The sequence below is a fragment of the Centruroides vittatus genome, unplaced genomic scaffold (genome assembly GCF_030686945.1).
Source record: "Centruroides vittatus isolate TY-2023 unplaced genomic scaffold, ASM3068694v2 scaffold_932, whole genome shotgun sequence".
Lineage (NCBI taxonomy): Eukaryota > Metazoa > Arthropoda > Arachnida > Scorpiones > Buthidae > Centruroides > Centruroides vittatus.
Window position 1 is genome coordinate 671283 of NW_027122721.1, and position 27992 is coordinate 699274.

Sequence of the window (27992 nt, forward strand, 5' to 3'; positions counted from 1 at the left end):
ATTGTAGTGTTAATGTTCTAAGTATATGACCTACATTTAAGGTCAAACTATCTTGTTTTATTGTGATTACGAGGTATATAGTTTTGTTGTGATTTATCTTGTCTTCTATATTTTTGTATATAAACATCTGAAAGCTCGTTATTATTTTGTAATAAGCCAAATGATTATTAGAGTTTTGGATTACTTTATCACGGCTGTTAATAATTAAATACTGTGTAATTCAGTTCTAGAGGTAGGCATTAGGCACCAGCTCTTATTAATTTGGTACTAGAGATGGCTCTAGTACCAAATTACGTAGTATTTAGTTATTAATAGTAGTGGTAAAGTAGCTTGAAAATCCATCAATTGTTTGGCTTCTCTGTCTTCTTTAAGATATAAAAAGAAGAATGTCTTTTAAAATTTATATAACAATAAATTAAAATGATATTTTATTTAGTTAACATAAAAGAAAATTTATCTAAGTAAATAAGTTTTTTATATTTTAGCTTAAGTGTTTGCAATTGTTCTCAACATTTTTGGTTTGCAATGCACTAAAATACAGTACAGTCAAACCTGTTTTTATGCGGTGGATAGGGACTGCATAAAAAAAATCGCACGAAACTTCATGAGTGGCTATAAAAAATAGTTTTCGCAACACAATTAAAAAAATATTTTTTTATGCGGTCAATAGGGACTGCATAAAAGAAGTCTCACATAGAAAATAACTCAAAACCGTACGAAATAGAATTTATTGACAACAGATGTCAGCACTTGACTGCATCGTCTCGTCGATTGTCTGTTTTACATATTTTTGTCCAGGTGGTGTTTTGTTGACTTAAAAAATAAATTATTTCATTTTTTGCATATTCATGCAATAATATTACTATAATAAGTTTATTTAGCTATAATAAGTCATCGTGAGACATGACAAATCGCACGAGACTAGTCGCTGGCTATACCGCGCACATAAAAAATCGCATAAAAAAATCGCAAAAAAAAAAGACTGCATAAAAACAGGTTTGACTGTATATGTAAATTATTTCTGATATACTTGTATAGTTTTTAATTTTTATCATATAACAATATTATATTTTAAACTATGAGTATTGTTTATAATAATAATTGTTACTGTAAAGGCTTAGCATAATTATTAATTCATCATGGATGTGCCATGATGAATTAGTAGATCTATATAAAAATGGATTTATTCTCATTTTTAAAATATGCTTTTATCATAATTCGGCACTTATAGCCATCTCTTGTGGTTCATTGTTTGAGAATTAATGATTTAGTGTTGGGTGGATAAAATTGCAGCTTAAGACCCTATTAGAGCTGTAGATCATGTCCATATGAGTAAACGAAGTTAAAGGAACTGATGGTGCACATGTGGCTCTTCATGAGATATAGTGATAGGTTTGGGCTCTTGTTAAACATGCAATAACTAGATTAATGGAGCTTGCAGTATGACTCCAATTGCACCCTGGTAAACTATTAGTAGGTATAGTGGCATTTTTGTCTTATGAGATTCTAGCTATCTCCAGTAAAGTGGAAAATATTTGATTTTTATCATTGTTTTGAGAAATAGTTTTAGATTTTTTTCATTTTTAATTTTATCCCATATTTGAGGGTCTTCAGAATTTTCAGATAGGCTGAGTTTGAGGGAGCTATCTTATGAAGGGTCACATATAGACCATTGATTTCTTTGACATTTTTTTTTACTCTTATAAGCATGGTCTACATCTCTGATTTGGTCACAAACTGTCTCATTCAGAGCTGCAATTTTACTATTGTGTGTTGTAATAGCAGATAAAAAATTTGATTGGAAAACTTTATCAGTAAACTAATAAATAAAAAAGTTTTTTGTATATAATCTTTGAAAAACATTAAAACCAAAAATAATCTCATAAGAAAGTTAATTTTTTAAACTTATTTCAAATTTAACTTTTTGTAAATTTAATTAAATAATTAATTTAAATTGATATAAACTGTAATATATGGTTTTGTTTTGTAATAAGCAAATTGATGTTTTCTCAAAATTCTCTTTTTGTTTGATTTACTATCCGATGTCTTTACTTAACTAAAAATAAATGTAAGTCAATGATAACAGCTGTTTTCAAACAAATTAAAATTATATTTAATAAAAGCATCACTAATACTTTTTTAAATGTAAAGTTTTATGTTTTACTTTTGTAATCCTTTATGAACACAAACATTATAAGCATTTTGCAGTTAATATGAAAGAAACAACTAAAATGTAATCAAACATAAAACAGCTCTACTTGTGTTCTTTAAACTATATTATTATATCCACATTTATAGCAAACTTTTTTACATGTGAAATCACTTTACAAGTCATATTTTTTTGTTATATATAACATCATTAAGTTTAATCATAAGCAACAATTTTAATTATAAAACTTGTATTTGTAGTATTTAACTGAAAACAGATGTTAATCTTCAGTGTTCTTTGGATTTTATTAATTTTGTGAAAAAGTTAAACCATATGTAATATGCATTATTCAATTAAGTTTGAGAACAAAGTTCATTTATAAGTATCTAGAAATATTTTATATGTCTGTGATAATCAGATAATCTGATTCTCTTGTTAGCCCATTCTGTTATATTTGTTGTTCATTGTTCATACACAGTTGTGAATTGTGATAGAACTTTTCTGTAATGTAAGATCTTATCATTGTTTGTAAAGACAGAGGAAAAACAAAACAATTTTATTGTGAATTGGGTCAAAGTGCAAATAAAGTATATTGGTTGATAAAACAGATATGATAACAATTCTTTCTGCACTTTGTTTTTGATTTTATAAAATTTTGAGACAATTTTAGCAGAAGTCAGAAACTAAAGTAACAATTTTAATTTGCAAGAGAATCTTTCAAATAGAATAAAGAATAGATACAAGTTTGAATTAATTTATTAAATAGCTTTTTCCTCTTTCTTTTGAAACTTGAAGATTTTAACTATTGTTGCAGCATTTCAATAACAACTTAAATATTAGTTTAAGTTGGAAAGCACGTGTATTTTAACTTTCAGACTTACTGTGTGAACAATATGACCATAGGTCTAAAATTTAAATTTTGCTCAGATTCTGAAGTTCTCTTGCTGCTTATGGGAGTGGCATTACAGTCAGTCTTTGGCCAGTAATATATAATACATTTTTAATACATAATCAGTGTGGACTTATTTCTATTGCATATTGTCATTTTTTGTTTTTGTGCAAATTATGAGTTGTCGTTGCCACTCACAAGATGGGTTGAATTTGGTAACATTGGAGTAATGGCATTTTTTGCTATTTTGCAATTTTTATAAATTTTTACAATTAGTGTTTTCAAAAATGCCTTCTAAATATAGCAATCTAGCAGTGAAAATAAATGCAAGAAGTGTGAACTTCTTGCATATATCTTGACACCATTACTGTGGAAACTAAACTGGACATTATAAAACTAAGAGCATAAAAGTTGACCTAGTATTTCAAGTACTACAAGAGGTCAACATTTTTTTCATTGAGAACAAACATGAAAATTAAATATAAAAATTCATGTAATTCAAGTTTCATATTTTTAAAAACACTGTTACAGAAAACGGACTGCTTTTTTCTGCAACTTTTACTATTACCTGTAATATGGGAGTTGATTAGAATTTAAATCTACTTTTAAAGTCATACTTTATCTGCCTCTATTACTACATTGCTTCCTAGCTGAAAGAATACCCTGTGTTATTAAACAAATAGTTGCATCTTTATTTATTAAAAATCACTTGATTATTTTATTTTCATGTGGATAAAAAAAAAATTTTAAATTTTGCTTTCCTATAGAAAATAGACCCCAACTTTGGGGGCCCGTTTTCTATAAAAGTACCAAATCAATAATAATATTGTAATTCATTGTGTTTTTGTTAAATACCAACCAAATGTCGAAATTCTATCGGGCTAGTGTTGTATTTTTGTTTTTATTCATTTAGAGATCAGTTGGGCTTTTGCTACTGATCAGTACTTTTGGATTCATTCTAGCTTTAATTTCAGCCCGTCAAAAGTGGTATCCATGTAATAGTCAACCCCATAAATTTGATCTTAAAAAATGGTCTAAAAAATTTGACTTTTACATGAGTATATATGGTACCTAGATTTTGTTATGTTATAATATAAATAATGTATATTTGATATTAATAGAACTTTAAATATTTAAGTGATAAAATATTTAAAATAAATTGTGTGTGTGAATAACACCAAAATCCAGTAAAAAATGTAATAATTATAAAAAAAAAACAAACATTTTCAATAGCTTTCAGGTAATGTTATTAGGTTATGGCATAGTATTCAAAAATAGGGCATAACTTTAAATGTCAATTTTTATATACTATGAAAATGAATTTCATATATTATCTACACAACTGCACAACACACTGGGATGAATATACACAGTGTGACTCACAATAACCAGTTTACTGGTGTGCATGTGATTTAAACTTGCAAATGGTTTTGTAGCCCCTTTTGGGCTCTTCTTTAGGCTTCTTTTTTATTCAAAACAAGCTGGCAGTTAACATTCAAATATAAATTGAATGGTAATAGATTTCGGATGCCAAATGCATGTGTGTTCCCTTTTAAGATGTTTAAATAAGATTGAACAATATGATGATTTTGAATGTGCATGCATCCACTTTAAATACGATTTAAAATTAAATATTGTCTAATAGAACCCGCCATACCATTGAAAGGCACATTTCCTCTCTAAAATTAATGCAGGTGGTTCTGCAGCAAGCCTTAAAAATGCATATACATCAGTAGCCATGCTAAGTGATGAGTTATTTTCTGCATACATCATTTCACATATCATATGATGGTTTTCAGAATTTGTTGCAACAAACAGTTGTCAGCTGTCAAACTAAATTAGGGAACTAAAGAAACATGACTTTTCTCATAAAGACTACGATTGGATTGATGTACAATTTTCCTCCTGGATAAGATGCTAAATGTAATATGTATATATGAAATTGGTAACACTAAATTTAAATAAGTAACAGTTTTATAAATGAACACAAAATATATAATTTTTGACAGACTTCTATGAAAAAAAATTTATATTACTATTTAATACGATGACTACACAAATTAAGAAACAATGCATTAAAATATGCATTGTTTCTTAATTTGTGTAGTCATTGTATTTGTAAATTTTGTATAAAAAGTTAATTTTAGAATATTAAGTGAATTAAGGCTTATTCATAACAACTGAAAAGGAAATGTAAAGTATCTTAGTGCACAGTATTTTGCATCTTCACATTTTTTTTTTCAAATGAAAGAGAAGGAAACCTCTATTCTTCAGTGCTTCATAACTCATAATTCTTTAATTGTAAGGATTTATAAAACACAAACATTTATTAAAATTAGTCTGCTGCTGTTGTATTTTCAATAACATTACCCATATTTGGAGATTTAAATTTAAAACTTCCCTAAAATATTGTAAAAATAATTTGTAACCATCTTTCCTAATTTTTATAATAATAATCATTGCTGTCTCTCTTTGAATTTAATTTTATATTATATACATATAAGGTATGTATGTAATATATATAGACTATATATTAATTTTTTAAATATTTTAAGCATCAGATAAGCTTTTGATACTTTCTTTTGAATATTATAATTAAGTCATCATATTTTAAACCAAAAATACCACAAATGATTTCTCTTCCATTATTTCGATTTCCAATATGAATTTGTTAGAAAATAGCAGATGAGAACAGATGCATTTGATTTTCCTTTTTATGAAGAAGTATGAACAAGTGGTTACATTTGAATAGTTTGATTCCAGGTATTGCAAAATTTAAATTTTTGTTAAAACACAATGAATTTTATGTAACTTTCTTTCTTTGTAATCATTAAAACTGCAAATTTCAGATTTTCTAAAGTTGTACGTACGATGAGATCTTTCTATATAAGTATCAATAAAGTTGTTTCTATCTCATTACTGTTCATCTATACGATTACATTTTCTTTCTTTTTTTTTAATGAGATTTTGTATTTTTCTTATATTGTGTATTAACATTAAAATGGAAAAAGCATATTTTTATATTTTTGATAACATATCTTCTTTCACTTTACAAAAATAATGTTTTTCTCTGAAATTTATCTGTTAATGAAAATCTGCAAAAGTATATCCATGTAAGTGTTTTTATGGAGGCTCTTCTTCTTAGTTTCAGGAAGAATATCTATAATACAAATGACTCACTAAAACCTTTGACTATCCAGAAAAAATATTTAATTGAAATAACAAACATTTCCGACCTTAGTATTCGGTATTCATCAGGTTTACAAATACTGAGATTCTAAGAACAGTTATGTGCAATGATTTAAAAAGTTTTTTAGAATGTTAAAAATTTTTTTAGAACGTGGGTAGTCAAAGGTTTTAGTGAGTCATTTGTATATTTTTCAGTGTCCTTACAAGCAGGTGATTAATTTTTTCTCAATGTCTATAATAATAATAGTAAACTGATATATAACAATGAGAATAATCATTTTTGTTTAAATTACTAATATCAGTTTTTTTTAGTATGACACTACATGAATTTTTACAGAGAAAATTCTGACATCTATTTATCAAATTTTACCAAAATCATAAATATAAACATGTTTTTATTGGCATAATTATGTTACAGCAAGATTTTAGAACATTATACGATATTGTTACTTTACCTCAATTTCTAATTGTCTTTTGACACCATTTTGATACTTAAAAATAGTCATAATAAAGCTAAGTACTTTCATTAAATTTATTTTTACCTCTTCAGAGGAAAACATGTTTTAAAAAAAATGAAAAACAAATTTAAATGCATACATTCTTTATCTTTTTGACCATATTTTCCTCTGAAGTTAAAAATAAATTTAGTGATAATATTTAGTTTTATTATGGTTAAAAATTTTAACATCAGTGAAATGGTGTTGAAGATGATTCTCAATTACATAATTTTAGACATGAGTTGCTTTTTTTTTTTTTTTTTTTTTTTTTGTATTAAAGTTCCATAATGTGAGATTATATTTTATGGAATTTTTATGAAAGTTCTAAAATTTAAAAAAAAAATTAAATTTTATTTTAAATGTTTTAATATTTTTTAATTTTAGAATTGTAAATGATCTGATATAATTTGTATGATAGAAAGATAGACATCTCATTTGTCATAAAGATTCATTAAGTCAACAAAAAATAGTATAATTAATAAACAACATAAACTAAATCAATTTCCAGCACAAAAATTATGAGAAAGCAAATGTTTTCAACAGTGTTAAACAATAGGCTAACTGGTTAGCTTGTGAAAACATCTGTTTGACACTTGAAAACATTAGATTTCCCAAAATTTTTGTGCTGAAAATTGGTGTAGTTTGCCTTGTTTAGATTTATTAAAACATCTTTAATGGAAAAATCACTGATAGTTGATATAAAAGATGCATTTTCAACATTATGCGAAGAAATTCATTGAAAAAAATAATTTATTATGAGATTTCATATTTAAATACCATTGTATTTCTTAATTAATGCATATAACTTAGACTAAAAATCTTAATTTAATTTTGACTAAAAATCTGTAAATTTGTTAAATTAAGCAAAGTTTACATGATACATTTATCAAGTTATAAGTAAACTTATAGAAAAAATTTACTGGAATGAATACTTTAAGAAAATAAGCTTTTCATCAAATTTATAATCTGTATGTATTACTTCTGATATTATGGATTAATAATAATGCAGGATGTCTTAAAAGTCACTATTTTGAAAAATAATTAGTATTATGAAAAATATATTTATTTCAAAGTATATGATGTAAAAATTAGTGTTCTACATAGAAACTATAAGTGTCTCTACAGAGCTCAAAACAACAATTCTGCTCTCATCGTGTACAGATCCAGTTTTCTGGAACTTCATTCACAATTCACAAATAGCCTTGTCTGTTGGACCTTTCTAATGAAACTTCCTTTCAAAATTGTCTCTAATTTCTTACTTTTAATCTCTAATTGTCTTACATTTCAAACCTTTTATCTTGCATGTTGTTACTATAAATACTCATTATGCCACATTCATCATCAGTGATATGGGAAAATTTAACAATTACACAAAATTTGATATAAACCAATTAATGTTTTGTAAATACACAAATTTACTAAAGATACTTATATTTATGACAGTATAACATTTTTACAAAAAGTCTAATTCCATCAAAATAATAATGACTTTTGAGACATCCTGTACAATTTAGTGAGTTTATATAGACTTCAGTATGTAAATAATGAATCAGAACATTGTTGAAGACTTGGATGTTATACAGTTCAAAAGAAATGTGCTGGTGTAGATGACTTCACATTAAATAGAACTAATACAGAAATGTTTGTAGGATTATTAGAAGTGGGCTGTAATTAACTACTAGTTAAAATTGCTGTAAAGCTGCTCTAATTTGGTAATTAAACTATAAATTAATTACATTTTTAGTTTCAACTATTTATTGACTAGTCATTAACTATGCTTTTTGCTCTTAAAGTCAAATTACTCATATATTTATTTCTACATAGCAGGATTAATTGTAAAAAATTATATATTAGGGCATATCAAACACAAGCAACCAATTTATTTAACTACATAAAATTATTATTAAAATTAACTTTATTGCAATAAATATCTACTAAAATAAAATGCATTTCAGAACTTTAGTTTCCTCTTCAGTTAGTAATAATATTAAAATAACACATATTTTAAACATATATATATATATATATATATATATTAGATACATCTTTTTTAGTTTCTTCTTTTTGTTTTTGTTTTATTTCTATTACTGTCTTTTTATTGGAAACATAATCAAGCTCACCTTTTTAAATTTTAATGAAAAGTTCCAAATATGAACTTAACCATATTCTAATGGAAATTCCTATTATATTTTTTTTTAACCAATATGGACCAAAGTTTGTATGAGTATTAATTAGATCCTGGAATTGACACTAAGCTACACATTACCCAAAAATATTGGAGTAGTGTATAGATTAGAGTTTCTCTAACAGGATCCTGAGATCCTAGCTATTTTTTTAACCCAGGAAATATCCTGGGAAATCCACAAATTTTTTAAAAAGTTCACTTTTTTTCTTTTTTCCCCCTTTTTTTGTATTAAGGTTGAGGAAATTTTGCAAATAAAATGTATAATTAACTCGTATACAGTACATTTGTATTTATTAATTTTTTAAATTTTTGCTTGTTAAGGCATGTAACAGATTGTCAATAATCAATATGTAGCCTGTTTGTGGCAGGTCTCTGAAAATTCTTCACTTGTCAGAATGTATGATATCTGGAATAATTGTGCTTATGCTGTCTTAATTTTTAACCATGCCCAGTAACTTCAATAACTGCATTATGCCAGATTGTGAAAATTGGGCAAGGATGCAAATAAGTACGAAGTATGCAAGTATGATGTTTTTCTTCCTAAACCTGATTATTAAAGTCAAATGAACTGCCGAATTATTGGGCTATAAGCTTGATGCCGCTATTAAAACAGCCAAGATAGACGAATCAAGAATACTAGATGGCAAAAGAAGAACTGCAACACATCTTGAAAACAAACTAGAAATCTGCCAGGCTACAGGTGAAAAAACATGTAACATCTGTCTTCTCTTAAATGCATTAAAGACGATCAATTCCACCCACATCAAATGAATTGGAAAGAGCATTCTCGTTAGCAGGACTTTTCATTACTAAAATAAAAACCAGATTATTTAAAAAAAGAAAATTACCTTCTAAGTTAAAAGTTTGATCTAAGTTCTTTTCTTTTCCTTATACTTTTAATCCAATTAAAAAGCTTTTTTCTTTTTTGTAAGCACTTTCCAACAAACTTTAATAAATTTTTTCATAAACTTTTTATATTTGTGAAAATTTTTATGTAATTCAAAGATAATTTTTAATACATATTTTACACAGCATTATTATTATTATTATTTTGAAGGTTGCAGAATGTATTAAATTACTTAAGAAATGAAAAATAATTATATCATTCAATTTCAAGATTTATTTTATATCTTAAAAATAATTAATTAAATCCCAGGACAAGCAAAGGACCAGGAAATGAGAAACTCTAGTTTAGATTCTGTATCGTTTACGTGTAGAGCCATCTATTGGAAAAAGTAATAAATAAATGTTAGTTGATAATACATTGTTGGTTTTCAGAATGTTGTTAATAGATTGTTGGTACTACTACTCGAAACTGGTTATACTTGAATTAAAAACTCTAAAAAGTTATAATTCAACAATTTTTATAATACGTGCAAATGTTTTTGCCTGTGTTGAATGGGCATCATCAGGCAAACTAATCTCCAGCTGCTGAAACAAGGGGGATTGCTGTATATATGTGGGATTGCCATATTTTTTAATAGATTGTTAGTTTGCTTAACAACATCTGTTGAGTAGTTTAATGCCTTCCTAAAGGCATCAGCACTGTGGAATCACATTAAAAAGTTGTCCCTTTAGATGAGAGTCTGTACAGATGAGTGTCCATCTGTTGGGAGACAGATCTGCAGAGAATTTCACTAAACAACTTTTTTGTCTCTGTGATGGCAAATTCAATGAAAATTCAGATACAAATTTGATAACACTTATTACATAAATCACAAATGGATATAAGGGAGAGTAATATTGGCATCTAAAAACAAATGTGTTTCTGAATGTACCTGGTGGAGCTTTTAAACTCTTTGGAACCAGCTGGACTATCACCTCATAACCTAGAGCTGTAGGTTGGAGCATCAATAATGGTTTTGTGAAATTTGGATCACCAAATTTATGCAACTGGACAAGAATGATCTTTTATCTTTGTCCCACAAGATTGAGCAATTTTTTATTTTTTACAGTTTCATTATTATAAATACCCAGATTATTTAAAAAAAGAAAATTACCTTCTAAGTTAAAAGTTTGATCTAAGTTCTTTTTTTTTTCTTTATACTTTCAACTCAATTAAAAGCTTTTTTTTTTTTTTTTTTTTGTAAGCAGTTTCCAACAAACTTTAATAAATTTTTTCATAAACTTTTTATGTTTGTGAAAATTAAATCCCAGTACACGCCGACACGCTGAGGCTCTTTGCATTCGCCAAGACACATAAACAAGGTCGGCAATTACGACCGGTGGTGGATAAAGCTAGAGCCCCTACTCGTAAACTCGAAAGGGCCGCACACTCATTGATAGCCCCCCTAATGGAGGGCTACTCGTTCAACATCGCTAACTCTGTGGACCTCATTTCTATCCTTAAGGATCTTCCCTCTCCCCCAAGATTCATCACCGTTTTGGATTTTAAATCTTTATATCCATCACTGGAGCTCCCCCCAGCGTTTTGCGCTCTTAGGGACCTCCTCCTCGGTATTGTTGGAGACCGCACTTTGCACAAACAAGTACTGGAGATGGCCCATATGCTGTGCTATAACTTGTTCTTCATGTTCAATGGAGCTGTTTACACACAGAAAAGAGGGGTCCCTATGGGGAGCCCGGTAGCTGGAGACTTGTGCGAGATGGTCATCAGACAATTGGAGCAAAAGGTCCTGCCGCACTATCTTCCTGACATCTTGTTATACAAAAGGTATATCGACGACATCATCATATTATGGAGAAATATACCTGATGTGTCGGCATTCGTGGAAGCGGTTAATGACAACCCTTATGGCTTGACCGTGGAATTGGAACAAGTTAACAGTACTGGGGTCCATTTCTTAGATCTAAACATCAGCATTGAAGGCCCATATATACACACTTCGGTCTACCGTAAACCTGGTACGCCCTCTCTCTACATCCCTGTTGGGTCATGTGACCCATTCCAATACAAGTCCGCCGCTTTCAACATGTTAATTAAGAGGGCGTTTTTGCATTCGTCCACTCCAGCAGCACTGGCCACCGAATTGGAGCATGTCAGATGCGTAGTGACCATCCACGGATACCACAAGCTCGTTAATAGATTAGTTAACCGTCACCGTCGCACAGCACGTATCTCCGACATCCGATTGCGTCTCGCCAATCAACCTGAAGATGAGTCACGGATCCCCGTCACGTATAATCCGTATGTGGCGACGTTATATAAGAAGATTACCTGCAAGCGCCGTATTAAGATCGCATACAGAAGACGTCCCACCATCTTGGACATACTCCGTAACGGGAAGGATCCCCCGACCCCAACAGACTTCCGGGCGTTTATTCCATTCCTCTTAAGGATCACAGGTTTGACAGAAACCTTGTTTACATCGACTCAACCAAGAGATCTTTGGGGATCAGATTACGTGAGCACAATGCTGATATTCTGCATGAGAGAAATTCTACGGCACTCTCAACTTACGCTACCAATCCGGACATCAAAGCGGCCCTCAACCAAGCCAGGCTTATCATCGCATCGCCTCACCCTGAACATCTGAGGTGGTTGGAGGCTATCTCCATTTACAAACACAGCCGCACCGCCACCACCATTAATTATAAAGAGGAACTCAATTTGTCCACCGCCTGGCAGACCCTCATCGACACGGACCTTTAATCGCCATCTACTTGCACCGTATGCGCATGTCTGACCAGCTGCATCATGAAGCATTCAATTTCGGTTTAAAAATAACTTGTTCTTTTATTTGATCTGCGTTCCTCGTTTTTTACCGTCTGAAGAAGAACTACAAAGTTCGAAAACGTTAATGGAAATTTTTCGTTTTGCATCTAACACCGGTAAAAGGTTCCAGAAAGTGTTGTTTACATCCCCGGTGTTCCTTGATGTATGTAGATTTTTATAAATACCCAGGTCAATAAATGCATATTTTAGTTAATACAACCGTTGTTTTTATCACATCCTCTCAAAAACATGAGCAATGCCAGGCATGCATTTCTAGTATACTACTAAAAGTCTGAGATTGTTTGGTCAGTTGTAATTAAATACAGAAAAAACAACACAAAATACTGCCAGATTTTTAAGAATCCTATATTCCAAATGAGATTAGAAACAAAATAAGTTTTATTAAAATTGGACAACAGATTGTAATCTGTTTTACATGTTTCTATGAGTTAGCATGTTTTATTCTGATGAGTCACTATCATACTTAAATCGTTCAATGGGTTAAATTTGGGTCAATATTGAAATTATCCAACATTCTCTATAACTTCTGAACATGTTTTATAAAATAGAAAGATTGGCTATCTCTCCTCTGAACACTTCTAAACCCTTTGACCAATATGCACCTGTATTTTTCTGATGTTCCTTAGGAAAAAATATAAATTAAATATTGGTTACATTTGAATAGAACAAAAATTTTTTAAATATTACACGATAAATATTTCAAATGTTCATAGTCAGACATTTGAAGTTATGAATAATTAAAAATATAAAGGTATATATATATATATATACATGCATAAAATGTATACAAAAAATAATAAAAGTATAAGAACAAATGATGATAGCTGAGTAAGAGCATTATCCCCAATGCACATACTACGAGTTCATATAGAATCACTTGGTATATATTTCAAAAAAGGCTCTCCACACCATCAGCTCTCACCTTGTCCACGGGACCAAGGTTTATTTCAAAGCGGAAATCTATAAAATGAGATATGTGGAGACATTACACATCTGTGAAATGCTACTACTACCTATTATGGTTTCCTCTATTCTTCATAAATTTTTAGTAGTAAGTGACCAGTGGGGTCATGGGTAGTCTAGTTTTGTCCTTTAATCAAATCATTTTGGCTTATATATTTTCTTATTAATTAATCAGGAATTTTTTACTTACATCTTTATATAATTCTAACTTACTGCAGTTTATATTTTGATCTTTAATCTTCAGTAATTATTATACTATTAAACATCTTCAGAATCTCATTACATTCAGTTACATTTAAGTGAAATGTTCTAACATATAATTTTTTATAATTAATGTTGTCATGTAAAAATGAATGTAACGAATAATACTCATTAACTAGTTTTCCTTTAAATTTCTTATAATGTCGTTACCTTGGAGTAATTTGCTATCTTAAGGAAAGAGAATGTGTCTTGATTTTTATGATCATCAGTTCTACTTTTGTCAAAGTCAATTTTTGAGAAATTGTAGCATTTGAAATTTTTATATTGCCAGTTGATAAGTCAAATTAAAAAAATTAATTTCTCTGCTTTTCCATACTTATGTAAGAAAATACGTGGATTGTTTTGTACTTGCACCAAGCTATTACTTGTTACTCTATTTCTTAAAATAAAATGGTTGGCAGGAGTTTTCATGTAAAATTGAGAATTTGGAAAATAATGATAGTTTGAGTGTATTACATAACAATTGGTATGTAAAGCAGGGATGGGCAACCTTTTTCTATGGGCCACATTTAAAACTTTTGAACTGATGCGGGCTGCATAAAAGAGAAAAATGAAAAACAAAAGAAAAAAAAATGATAGTAAATCACAAATATTTATTTATACACTATATGATTATAAATTAACATACTAAGTTTTAAATTAGTTTTGATGTGAGGTCTGTTAGCTGATTTCTTGTTTTACTTTTTACTAAATTTATTGTTGGAAAAACTGTTCATATATATAAGTTGTAAAAAATAACAATCAAATTTTTGCTCCATACTTTCCTAAGGTAGAAAATTGCACAAAATATATCAATGTGGGCCACACAAAATATGAAAGCAGGCCATGGGTTGTCCATCCCTGATGTAAAGAATGCATTTTTAGAATACAGTACTACTGTTAACTATTAGTACAGTACTACTATTAGCTATAGCGGAATATCTGTTTTCCTTGTCAGGGCAAAGTTTAATACCTAGACCAGAATGACTTACCTTTTTTCCGAAGGTGAGTCAAATAGGAAATCTGCTTCTGTTCATTTGATATTAGTTTTCTATAAGATTCACAATTAGTAGTCTTTGACTTTTCATAACAACTTTGGGATCTTGCTTTCATACTGCATATAAAAAAAGTATTTGATAAATTTTTAAACTTTGCATAAGTGTAAAACATAATACATTCTAAACATTCAGAGTGGATACCATGAAATTATTGTATGGGTCACGTATTTGCCATCACTGATCTAGATGATGCAGAATGTCAGATGAAAAGTTAGAATTCTTTAAACATCAATTAAAAAAGAAATAAAAATGTTAAACAATAACAATGAAGTGAAAATAGAACTGTTGCTTTAATCCTGTTTAATTTTTTGTTTTCTATTTCTGAGTAATTTAAATGTAGTTAAATTTGTAGTTTTAAGTACTATAAAACCAAAGCAACTTGTAATTAACTACTTTTTACAAAGTTAGTGCTCATCATTAAAGATTGACCATAACATTTAATGATAAGTTGAACCTTTTCATCCCTGCTTTAGACTCTATGGTTAGCTCTGTTAGTGGAAGCATCTCTTGCCACCTCATCTTTCACATATGTTTGCAATAATTCTCCTGTATACTTTTATTGACTTGGTAGTATAGTCTTTCCCAGTCCAGATGAGATGACTTATGACCAGAGTAAATAGATCAACTGTGTATAAGAGTAAGTTATGAAACCCACAGTAGACAAATATAAGCTGTAAAATAGAGTAAGCAGACAAGACACATTAACAAGCATTCACAAGTTAGTTGACTGAGAAAATGTGTATATGGTAGTAAGACAAAATGTCTATAACTGCCAGATTGTAACATCTTTAGGAACCAAATTCCAGAGGTCCAGACCGTTCTTTTGTTTATAGCAGTATTGAGATATATGGCTGACTAGCTCCTCACTGATTTGCACTACCTGTATGAATTGTCTAGATTGAGATCTTTGTGAATTATCACATCTTAATAGTTGTAAACTGATTTTCGACAATGTTCTGACATATCTCTTAAATTGCATTTGAGATTGTAGCTGTCTTTGCAGGGAAGTTTTTCTCTTGTTTTTGATCACTATTTTAGATTTTGAGGTGAAACATACACTCTTCTAGAATTTCTAGCTACTTTAGAAGTATTTTTTCCCACTGAGATTCATTGTGTTTGGTACTTTATTCTTTTCACCTTTTCTTTTTTTTTTTTTGCACTAGAATTTTTATTTCTGTAAATCTAATTATGGTTAGTACCCTGTGGTAAACTTTTGATTTCTGATTCAAATGTGATTAGTCTATTAGTTTGTCAGTCCAAACTAGTTCATTAGTATCATTAGAATTATAAAAGTCTTGCATAGCTAAAATATCAATGCTTTTGTTCTCATCAGAACTAGAAACACTTGTTTTGAATAAACATTAGGGATTTAAACTCGATGGACTCGAATGTTTTGACAAGTGAATACAGTTAATCACAGCTAGTTTCAGCATTTGTGCTGTCAGTAAAAAATACTAATATTAATACACCATATTTCTAAGAAAATACTATATTTTCATTATTATTATGAAATATTTAGAACAGAGTATGATTAATTTGTATATCCCTGTATCTATTAGTAGTGACATAGCATAAATGTATTACAATTCTATCTTATGATATGTATACAAGTTGAACAGTTTGCAATGTCATAACAATTAGCATAGGCCAAAACATTAAGTATCTCATTGATAATATTTATTTTAAAATAAAATACTACAGAGTACTTTAAATAAATATCATGTTAAACTAAAACTCTATTGTGTTAAATGAAATTTTGTCATGCAAAAGAATATGACACTTCTCATATGCAGCTAGTAACAATTGAAGTAAAAAGAACATGTTGCATTTAACGTATTTTATTGTTTTCTGTAGTCATGGTAAGTGCACGAGAGAGAGAGAGAATACGACTGACATTTCAAATGCTGTGCAATTTTTAAAAAGTGTTGTGCATTGAAGTTTTAACACGTTAACTGCCATCCGACGCACCGGCGGTCGTACTAATTAGGGCCGTACAGAGCCATCCGACCGCCCGTTGTCACTATAACCAATGTAGTTTCACTCAAGGTTAAATTATCCTGGCTTCGTAAGACGTTGTTTTACATCCTAGTGGTGGCCTCTCGCGGACGTCTATGAAGTTCGTTTCTGACTGCCGGCCGTCGTATGGCCTCACGAAGTGGTCCGACGGCCGGCTGTCATAGTTTTTTTTAAATAAAAAGCTATTTTATATCTAATAGTGTTTTTTTAATAGTGAATTCTTAAAAAAAGGAAAAAAATATCGAAAACTAGTTTAATTATTCTCTTTTGTTACATATAAAGTAATTAATATTAAATATTTCATGGTCTTATAGTCTCCGGTTTCAGGCCATACGATGGCCAGTCATCATTGGTATATTTTTTAATCTTCACTCTATCGACTGTTATATAATGACCCTTCTATTTATATCATAATAAAATATTAAATATCAAATTTTCTCATTGTGGCCTGAAAAAATGGAAAATATCATATTACAGGTGGCAGTTAACGTGTTAAACTTCAAATAAGTTTCTAAATAAATGTAATGAAAATGCTTTAATTAGAATAAATGTAAAAAATGTGATAGAGATATACTGAGCTGAACATAAAACCATAATTAAAAAAACTTAAATTTAACAGTAAAAAGTAAACAAAATCATCTGCGTTGTGTCCTGACTTCTGAAGTGACATAGTTTGATATCTTTGATGTATATGATTCATGTTTTCTACAATAGTATTGCATTACACAAGTAGTGTGAATTTTGGAACTAAATTATTGTCCATGGAGATCTTGATCAAAATCCAATATCTGTATATTGGATTTTGAGCATAAGTTAAATTGTCATCAAGCAATAAACTTTGCTTTTTAGCATGTTGAAATACTTTTAGAATGAAAATAACCATAAGGAGGAATTGCTACTCAAAGATAAAGGAACAAACTATTATAGCCAACATCAGTTAAAATAAATTCCTGTAATTTCACATGAACTAAACTATTTTTTTTCACAGAAATGATATTTATTTTACTACAGAAACTCTTGAAAAAATAGTATTTAAAAGAACGAAACACTTAAAACAAGTGATAAATTGTGCAAAATGCCAATGTATTGTCATGTTGAAAAATATGAGTGGGTCTAAAATATTCATAATTCTTAATTTAAATATAAATGTGAATTATTTTCATTTTTATATAAAAACTAAATTTGTAATTGTAATATTTTATGAGAATATTGCGATAAAATGTATTACTCTGAAAATATGAGCAAAATTAATAATAGAAAATTTGTAAATTCAGGAAATGAATAACAATTCAAAAAAAAATAAGATGACAAAAAATTTACTTTAAAAACAAATAAAGTGTATCTTTCCCTTAATAAGTCCTATCTAAAATTTGAAAATACTGTATTATTCTGTACTGCTTAAATTGATGTTTTTTAATTTTAAGTCACAAGTAATTGTTTAAATGTGTTTTCTATTTTGTTCTTATGAAATAGAAAACACTCATTCATTACTTTACAAAAATTTGAATTAGTGAAAAATTTGTGTGAGCCATATCAATCAAATACCAGTTATTGAGAAGTTCTGGTTTATTGATTCCTCCTCCATTTCTATTTTACTTTTAAAGATAGATATTTAGATAATTACATAATCAATTCTGTAATTGAGATCAAAACTTAAGGTAAATAATTATCATGCAGAATTTTTCTGATTGCAAATTTTTTTTAAGGTGACTGTCTTTAAAGAAGGAACATTTGTTTTATTTCTTCAAAAACATACTATTTTCATTTGTACCTGTGAAATTACTAATGGTTAAAAGATGTCCCAGTAAAAAACAATATTTTTTTTATCAAAATGGCAATTCTGTTAAATAATTTAATTCTTACATTTAATGAATTAGATAATTTGAAATAAATGAAAACAAATAATAGAATATTTAAGCATTTATTTTTTGTTGTTTACAGTAAATTTTCTGTGTTGCTGGAAAAAAAGCTTTAGAAAATAAAACTTAAAAATGCTTGCAACTTTTGAAATTAACATTTTTCCCCCAAATATTTTAAACAAAACTTTATTTTCTAATTGTGAATTCAATAATAGAAAAAAACAGGTGGTCCATTTGAAATTCTACAGATGTTTAATTTTTATGAAATTGAAAAGGTTTCCTTCAAAATAACATACTCTGATTAATTTTTTATTGGATGTATATTTTATGAAATATTTGTCAGGGACATTATAAATGAAGGATGGATGGAAGAGTGAATTTCTTGATCTTTAGAGATCCATGAATATTTTTTAAGTACAATTCTGATTATCAGTTTCAATTCTATTTATCAGTTTTTATATTAAATATTTTTAATATTTAAGTAAATTGTATAACTTGACAAAATGAATTTTTAACCTAACAGACTTTCCCGAATGTTATATTAAAAAAACTAATACAAAGTACAATCAAGTTTATTACTTTTTTAAAAATAGAAGACCTGAACAATAAATGTAATACTTCCTAACAATAAATGAAATTCTGATGCTATTCTATAACAATTGAGAGATTATAACAAGGATAAATTACTAGTAATTTTATTTTTACAACAAATGAAAGCATCTTTACAAAGAACTTCATAATTTTTTGAATAAAGAACTTTATTTCTAGAAACAAATATTTATTAAATCATTATAAAGTCACGCCAAATGTCATATAAGATTGGGCTATTTTCTGGTGATTTTAATTAAAATTATAATTGCTGGAAAATAGCCTGATCTTTATACAGCAGTTGGTGTGGCTTTATACTAATGAATGGGGTTTTGAGAGATGATTATATATGTATTAAATCATTTTTGTTTTAAGTGGTAAACCATGAATATATCATTGAATTAAAATAGTTTGTTACACCAAAACTGAAAAAGCCATTTAAAATCTAATTACTTTTTTTCAACAAAAGGCTATATTAAACATAATTTCTGGAAGAAAATTAGCTGAGTTCGGCATTAAAATATTTTAATGCCAAACTCAGCGAATTTTCTTCCAGAAATTATTTAAACCTTGGCGTGAGTTTTAAGTTTATTTTTGCTTAAAGATTAACATATTTGTTGGCCATATATTTTACGAGAATTTCTAAAATATTTTTCGAAAAGTTAACAATACCGGAGTGAAAAGAAGTATTTTATGGCAAAATAAAAACTGTTTAACTTAACATGACAGTTATATTTTAGAGAAGAATGTTTAAAACAAGAACTATTAACATTACAACTGATGTTAGGAATTATGATTAAGTACTGTGTATTATAATGTCTACTAAAGTAGATGTTACTTGCCTACATTTTCTATTAAAGAGGACAGCCAGTTTTCCCTGTTACTGTTTAAATGTATTGCTGCTTGATAATAGTAAAAAGGTTTAGGTCAGTGAACTGAATTTTAAAAATATTTCAAAAATTTGTTGATTTATAAAAAGATTTGTTAATATTTATTCATAAAGAATCAGCAAAATTGACTTTTACAATAACATGTAATTATTTATTGATGAAATATGGGTCTTTATAAAATCAATATCAAGTTATTTAATATAGTAAGTTTAGTTTTTCATGAAACTTTATGGGGAGACAAGGTTAGTTCTGGAAATTAGATATTAAGAAATTAGCCTTTTGACTTGTCATCATTTGGTGTTTGCAAATAATGTGATATAATTACAAATACAAGTTGTGAATAGTACAAATTGGTATTAAAAATAATGCAACTTATTTCTGCAAATATAACTGCATGCTCTTATAGATGAAGAGATATTGGCACTATACTCCACCAAGTACCTAAAACACACACACTTATATTAAAAGTACTTTTATAGTTTCAGGAGCATTTTTTTATTTTTAATAATGGTTACCATAGAGATGTCACTGAATAGTTTAAGTTATCAATAAATACTCTTACATTAAATTTACATTGCAGTTCTCTCATAAGCCAAAACAAGCTGATATACATAAATGTATGATTTGTTTGTGTGGAAATGTGGTTAATATATTATTGAATAGGTAATAATCAAGAATGTAATTACATTATTTTTGTAAGTTTTGAAAAACAGCTGCTTTTTATTAAATTAGAGGTTTGATTTTTGAGTGTATCTATTACTTACTTTGCGTTTTAGAAATGTTTTAAGTTACGTAAAGTACTTATTATTTTTCTTAAAGTAAACTTGCATTTTTCAAGAAATTGTTTTGTGCATGAAATGTATAAAGTAGACTTAAGGAAAGAAGCAAATTTTCATTTATTGTAATTGTAGCAATAATGAATTTGCTTCCTTAAATTATTTGTATTTGCAATATTGTTATTTTAAAGTTTAGTATGTTTGTTTTTAATATTTTGTAATGTATGTTTTAGTTTGGTAACAGATATTTCAATATAAAATTTATTTTTTCATTTCTTGTAGAAATTATGAGTTCAAATGAATGCTTCAAATGTCACAAAACTGGACATTTTGCTCGTGAATGTCCACAAAGTGACAGCCGTGGAAATGGAAGACCCAGAGCAATAAGCCGTGGAACTCGATCTGATAATAGAGCTTTATTAAGAGGTATTTTTTCAATATGTATTAAGTTTTTCTTGTATATTTTAAAATTTAATTGTAATGATTGACTATAATAATGAAAATATTATTATTTAAAAACTTTTAGGTGTTTAAAACTTGTCAGACTAGTAAATTATATAAGATTTGCATAAATGAGTCTGACATAATTATATATCTATAGTTTTTTCCCACAAAAATAAAAAAACAAGGAAAATAGGAACAGAAGCTGATGGATACTTTTCTGTATTTTTTAAGTCTGCCATAAATTTTATATTATGATGAAATTATCTTCTATGCTAATTAAGGTAGAGGTGTATAGTTTATTTCTTTGTGAGGTAGATCAGTGTTTCTCAAACTTTTTGGACCGCGACCCCCTTCTGCACTTAAAAATTTCAAAGGACCCTCGAAGAATGAGTGTGTCGAAAAACATCCCGGAGGGAGGGGGTTAGGCTCGTATTTAAATATTTATATTCTTTTTATTATTTATATGTGCAATTTATTTAAGTAGAAATTATTTTATATAGTTTTTATTTCTATTATTTCTAAACATGAATCCATAGTAAATTTATAAAATATTTGAAAAAAATTGATCTAGAATCAATTTTTTCAGCGACCCCCCCCCTAATATTTTTCACGACCCCCACTTTGAGAATCACTGAGGTAGATAATAAGTGAATTGTCTGCTTACATGCTGATGATTCAATGTTTAAGTAAGTTGATAAAAAAAAAAAATAAATATACAACATTTTAAATACATAACTTTATAATAATATTACATTTAACCCTATCAGCTCTTAGCCTGATTTTCCACAACAAAATGCATGAAAATGCATATGAGTCATTTAGACAGATGTTATGTGAAAACTACTATAAACAGACACAAAATTTAAGTTTGTTGTCTGCAATGGGTGTACTTTTTAATCTAGTATCAATACTGGAAACAGTTTACAACACCTCACAATTTATTATAATTGAAAGATGTTTATAACTGATTGATTGTAGGAAACTATATTTGATTGTAAAAAATTTTATTTTGAATATTTTTCTCTACAAATTCAACTAAATAGTTAAAACTGTCAAATAAATAAATATATAAAATATATAGAAAGATTATTTTTGTATTGAAATCCTTAAACATTTTGCAAATTCATATTTATGTTTTATGAATAATTGTATTGTAATGCATACTTATAGTGCATTTGTACATTGTAATGCACTGTCTATAAAAAGGAAACTACAATAAGTAATTAAAACAACTCAAATTTTCTATCATTTGCCAAAATACTTGTTAGGGAAAAGATCCAAAGCTACTTTTATCACTTAGGATTTAAAAACAAATTCTTTAATTTTAGAAAAACCCTTGAATGGTTTCTAATTAGAAATTTACACATCATTTTATCTTACTTTTATTTCAAAGTATAAGTGCTTGTAAAGACGAAAATTTTATTTATGGTTGACTAAAAGACTTAAGCTGTGTTAATCACATATTTTATGTTAATAATGTTTTATTACATGATGATATTTGCAAATTTTTGAATTATTGACGTAAAGGAATTTTAGCAGTTTTTAATTTCTTATAAAAAATACTTTTATAAGAAAATATTTGAAATAATTACATCAGTCTTATGTAACAGATCTTGTTGACGAAAAGATAAATTAGTCATTGGCTAAATTGTAAAAAATTCATGAGTCATGTTCTTAATACATTAGAAGATGCAACAGAATTTGAACAGTTGCTTTCTACTCACAACTTCATAAATTATTTAGTTATTATATATAATTTAAAATTATATATGTGCTAAATATAAATGTCTATATTATGTAGTTTTTAATAATTTAGTAATTTTAAAAGTTTTATCATTGTTTATAAAATATCTTATTAATGAGTTCTTTTACTTTTACTTTACTTTTTTCTTTACTTTATAATTTAATTGATATAATTTTCTTACTATCAAATGATAGTTATAAAATGAAAACTAACAAAAATTGATTGAAAATAGCAATTTTGAGGTGTTAACAAGTAATTGTTGATAAGACTGTATAGTACATGTAGTGTACAATACATTGTATTATTAGTGTACTGTGTGTTAAGTTGTAGTTGCAAATGATTTTTTTGTAGTGGATGCTATAAATTTTTAACAATTGAGTTTAAATTAGAAAAGCTAAATTTTTATAGAATTGAAATAGGATTATGAAAATGAAAAGAAAGTATTTCTTGAACATTTATTGATACATGATAAAGTTTTGGTCTTCCATTATTAACTGAAATGTAAGAGACAGTCATTAGAATGGAAATACACAATCTCACCAATGAAGTTCATGTATCTGATATACCTGTGTGATGTTCATTTTAGTTTTTGAATGTAGAGCAATCCGTCTGAATAGTAACTGGAACTTGATACATTTCTAACCAGTATGTTCTAATATACCGTATTGAAAAATAAGATAAATTGGACAAATGCCTTAGAAGACAATGCAAAAGTACATTTCACATGCTATCTAAACAAGTTTTTAACATAATTATTCACTCAAAAAGTTTTTTTATAAGATTTTATCATCATTGTAGGTTTGATGGTGACCTCATATAATCTTTACTATCCTCACTTAAATGTCATTGATTTATGGATGTTTAGCCCACTGAAGTGTTGATAGCATTACAATTACATATTTTAAGAACAGTTGTGAAGTAAGAGTGCTATATCATGCCTAATAGATGTGTTCACTAGTTATTTTATTGTAGTAAAGTTGTGGAACAAAATATATATATCAAAGGAAATTATATTGAAAACATATTGTATCAAAGTTTTTGTGAGTAAATAATTTGTCATTATAAGATACACATGAAATTTAGAATATCTAATAATTTCTTTTTTTTAGTTATAAAGAGAATTTAGTTAGCTTAAGACTAGTGATATTATAGCAAGTTCAAATTTGCTCATTTATTAGTGGTTTCTTGTTATATATATATATATATATATTTCTCATTGCTTGCATTACTTTCACATTCTGCTGTAGTGATACAGATTTTATCAGTCTATGACTAAATGTATTAGTCATAGATTGTGTATTAGTTTTTATATACAATACAACTCTGAAAATGAACAGAAGTTGGCCAATAAGTAAACATTTAAAAATTTGTTGTTCAATGAACATTTGTGGAAAATACATGTAACTCTCATACAACATGATAGATTTCTATGAAGTCTTGTATAGCATAAAACCTTTGTTCAGGGCTAAGAATCAATACAAAAATGCAGGTTACACTCACAAAGCTAACTGATGTAGTATTTGTTCTCTTCAATAATTTTTCAAATTACTTTATTAATATTTAATATTTGGTAGCTTTATTGCAATTTCCTCAAATTCTGATGTAATGAGAAGCAGTTTTTATTTGATAAACTTTGATGGTAGAGGGAAAAGGTCCAAGAGGAAGGCCATGAAGAGATGGAGGGATAACATCAAGAACTGGATTGGAACTGATATGAGGAATGCTCATGACAGAGAAAGATGGAGAGAAATGGTTTGTCAGCTGCAATCTTCTAAGAAGAGAATGCCATAAGAATAGAATAGAAACTTTGAGTTAAAAGATTTTCCATTTTAAATGATTATAATTTTTACTGTTTTTTTGTTTAATATAGACAGTAAAAATTACATTGCCAATTCATATACTGGGTGCCTTTTACATTTTACTCAGTTATTGTGCTTAGATGATCTTTCAAATTTGTGGAAATGGAAAATCCTACAGAACAGGAAGAAATTCTGATTTTTAACAAAATTCTAATCTCTTCATTTTTTAGTCAATTATTGCTTAATTAAAATTTAAGCTATTTTTTATTGCTTTATGATGATCCAAAATTTCTCTCTGATTTCAGAGAAGTAAACATTTTTTTGAGTGCTGCTGCTGCTGCTCTTTTCATTGGGCACAATCTAGGGTTGGAATTTAATTTGCAATATAAATAAATTATTTTAATACAGTTGTTGAGGACAAAGTTTAGTAATGCATACCAAGAAAAATTTTAAACCGAAATAACTTTAAACTTACAACATACTTTGATATCAGAATTTTTAACAGTTTTGATAAATACATATTCAATAGCATGGAATAGTGTTTTGCTGTAATATTATTCTGTAAATGTAAAGTAACATGTTTCAGGGTTATTTCTATTGCATAGAATTCAACAAGGCACAGAAGAATTATATATATAGAATTATTGTATATAGTATGGATTAATATGAAAACTAGGCATTTTGTATATACAGTAAAGCTTTTACTTATGCAGATTCAAATTATATAGATTTATAGATATTTAATGATCTCTTTTGACTTGTGACTAACAAGGCCTTTAAATTAAGCTTGTTCAATGAAAAACTGATCAAGTACTAATAGGAACTCAAACTATAATCTTTCATAAATTGATATAATAAACTGGTCTGACATTAAACAGCTTGGTTTACAGTCGTCTATGTTTTCAGCCCTTTTAAAATGCTATCTTCTTTAAAAGGACTGAAAAAATTTGCTTTTAGTTATTAGTGTTTTTTTTTTAATTCTGATTTATGAAAGGTTATAATTTGAGTTCTCAGATTAAGTCCTACTTTGAACATACATAGTTGCAAGACTGTGTTTGTACACGAAACTTCTGACTGACTGTGATTTTTCAATTTTTAAATCTTTACTCCAACTTCATAAAAGCTCAACATATACAGTCAAACCTGTTTTTATGCGGGGGATAGGGACCGCATTAAAAAAGACGCATTAAAAAAAATCTCACGAAACTTCACGAATGGCTGTAAAAAATAGTTTTCGCAACACAATTAAAAAATATTTTTTTTATGCAGTCAACAGGGACCGCATAAAAAAAGTTTCACATAGAAAATAACTCAAAACCGTACGAAATAGAATTTATTGACAACAGATGTCAGCACTTGACTGCATCGTCTGGTCTATCGTCTGTTTTACATATTTTTGTCCAGGTGGTGTTTTGTTGACTTAAAAAGTAAATTTTTTCATTTTTTGCATATTCATGCAATAATATTACTATAATAAGTGCATTTATGCTATAATAAGTTTATTTAGCTATAATAAGTCAACGTGAAGACATGACGAATCGCACAAAACTAGTTGCCAACTATACCGCACAAATAAAAAATCGCACAAAAAAACCCGCATAAATTAAAAATTCGCATTAAAAAATCGCACAAATAAAAATCGCACATAAAAAGAGCGCATAAAAACAGGTTTGACTGTATTAATAATTGTAAACTTACTGAAATGGCATCTGGTGTACTGTAAGACATTTTACTCACATGAATCATAAGGCTATTTATTAGAATTAAAACAAAGGTTTATGCTTAAATATAGATTTTAACTTTACATAAAGGTTGGAGTTGTAGTTGACACATTTTTACATTCTCACTTCACCCAAAATTTGTTTGACCCTTAAGCTTAGTTCACACCAAGTGCAGTTCTCTGGCGAAAGCAAATAACATGTCAGACATGACGTCATTTCCAGCGAATTTTACCATTTTGCGAATTGATTTGAAGTTCAGAACCATCAAGCTTTTTCACTAGCGAAAAAATTTCACCGCCAATCGTATTCCCGCTAGTTGTCAAGTGGTTCTTTTCAAGATGGCTACAGAAACTTTCTCATACAATAGAATAAATGTTGTAATTATGGATTTTTAAAATTTCTCTCACCTAGCATCATTTTCTTTTTGACGTAACTTTCTTTTTCAATAAATAAACAAACATGGTTAATGACGAACTATCAGAAGCAGCCATTTTGTTTTTCAAGATGACGTTTTCTGTTGCTTGCAAATGATTAGCTCCTTAAAGTTTGCAATTGCTTTTTGCGTTTTGGTTGTATGGTTCAATTTCACTAAGCAAATAAAAATTGTTTTTTGCATTCGCTTTCACTATTCGTTCAGTGTGAACTAAGCTTCAGACTAGGTGCTGATGTACAATTTTTAGTTGACTGACTGTTTAGTTGCATGAGTAACATGTACTGTACTTCTTCTGTGCCTATGTGACTGCATTCACATGCAGCAGTTATTTAGTTTGTATCACAGCTCAAAATGGACCATTGCACAACTACAATGTGAACTGTGTATTTAAACATCTTTGTGTTCACTTCTAACTAAACAGTCACACAAGTTTACATTACGAAATAACGATTTTTTTTTAGTTTAATAAAGCATTTTATTCGTAAAAATGCCTTATTAAACTAAAAAAAATTATTATTTCTTAATGCAAACCGATAGACCATGTGATGACAGTCGATCGACAGAACATGGCGGTGATGACTCGTGTGTTGCTACTCTGATATCTAGGTACAGTACTCTAAGCGTGAGAGATAGGTGAGAGGCTCTTAGTTGAGTTTGGACTGTAGTCGTGTGTCAATCGTGTGTGGTGTCATTTGTTTACTATTAAAATGCAGTTGGTTATTTTTTATGTACAGTCAAGTTTATTTTTGAAGTTTTGTGTTAAAAACATTTACAGTACATACATATGTACATTTGTAGTTGTTTTAAATGAGTAATTTTAATAAATAATGTACATGTGATTGATTTGAATTTATA

General features: G+C 28.3%; 3 protein-coding genes across 3 annotated transcripts in view; 2 read left to right on the forward strand and 1 right to left on the reverse strand.

The window, feature by feature from the left end:
* LOC136990417 (beta-hexosaminidase subunit alpha-like) overlaps positions 1-27992 on the reverse strand; it is a 376498-nt gene that overhangs the window by 20572 nt on the left and 327934 nt on the right. The gene's annotated exons all lie outside the window — the stretch shown is intronic.
* Positions 1-27992, forward strand: part of LOC136990451 (CCHC-type zinc finger nucleic acid binding protein-like) — a 50408-nt gene that overhangs the window by 991 nt on the left and 21425 nt on the right. Inside the window, exon 2 of the mRNA XM_067288835.1 lies at positions 21279-21422. Coding sequence (XP_067144936.1) covers positions 21284-21422 — 139 coding nt within the window. The 5' untranslated portion in view covers positions 21279-21283. The remainder of the gene's footprint in view (positions 1-21278; positions 21423-27992) is intronic.
* LOC136990442 (uncharacterized) lies at positions 11204-12406 on the forward strand. The gene has a single exon (XM_067288828.1). It carries the CDS (start codon positions 11204-11206, stop codon positions 12404-12406), a length of 1203 nt encoding a protein of 400 aa, XP_067144929.1.

Coding starts and splice junctions, on each gene's coding strand:
- LOC136990442 (XM_067288828.1), top strand. CDS start 11,204: ATGGAGGGCTACTCGTTCAACATCGCTAACTCTGTGGACCTCATTTCT.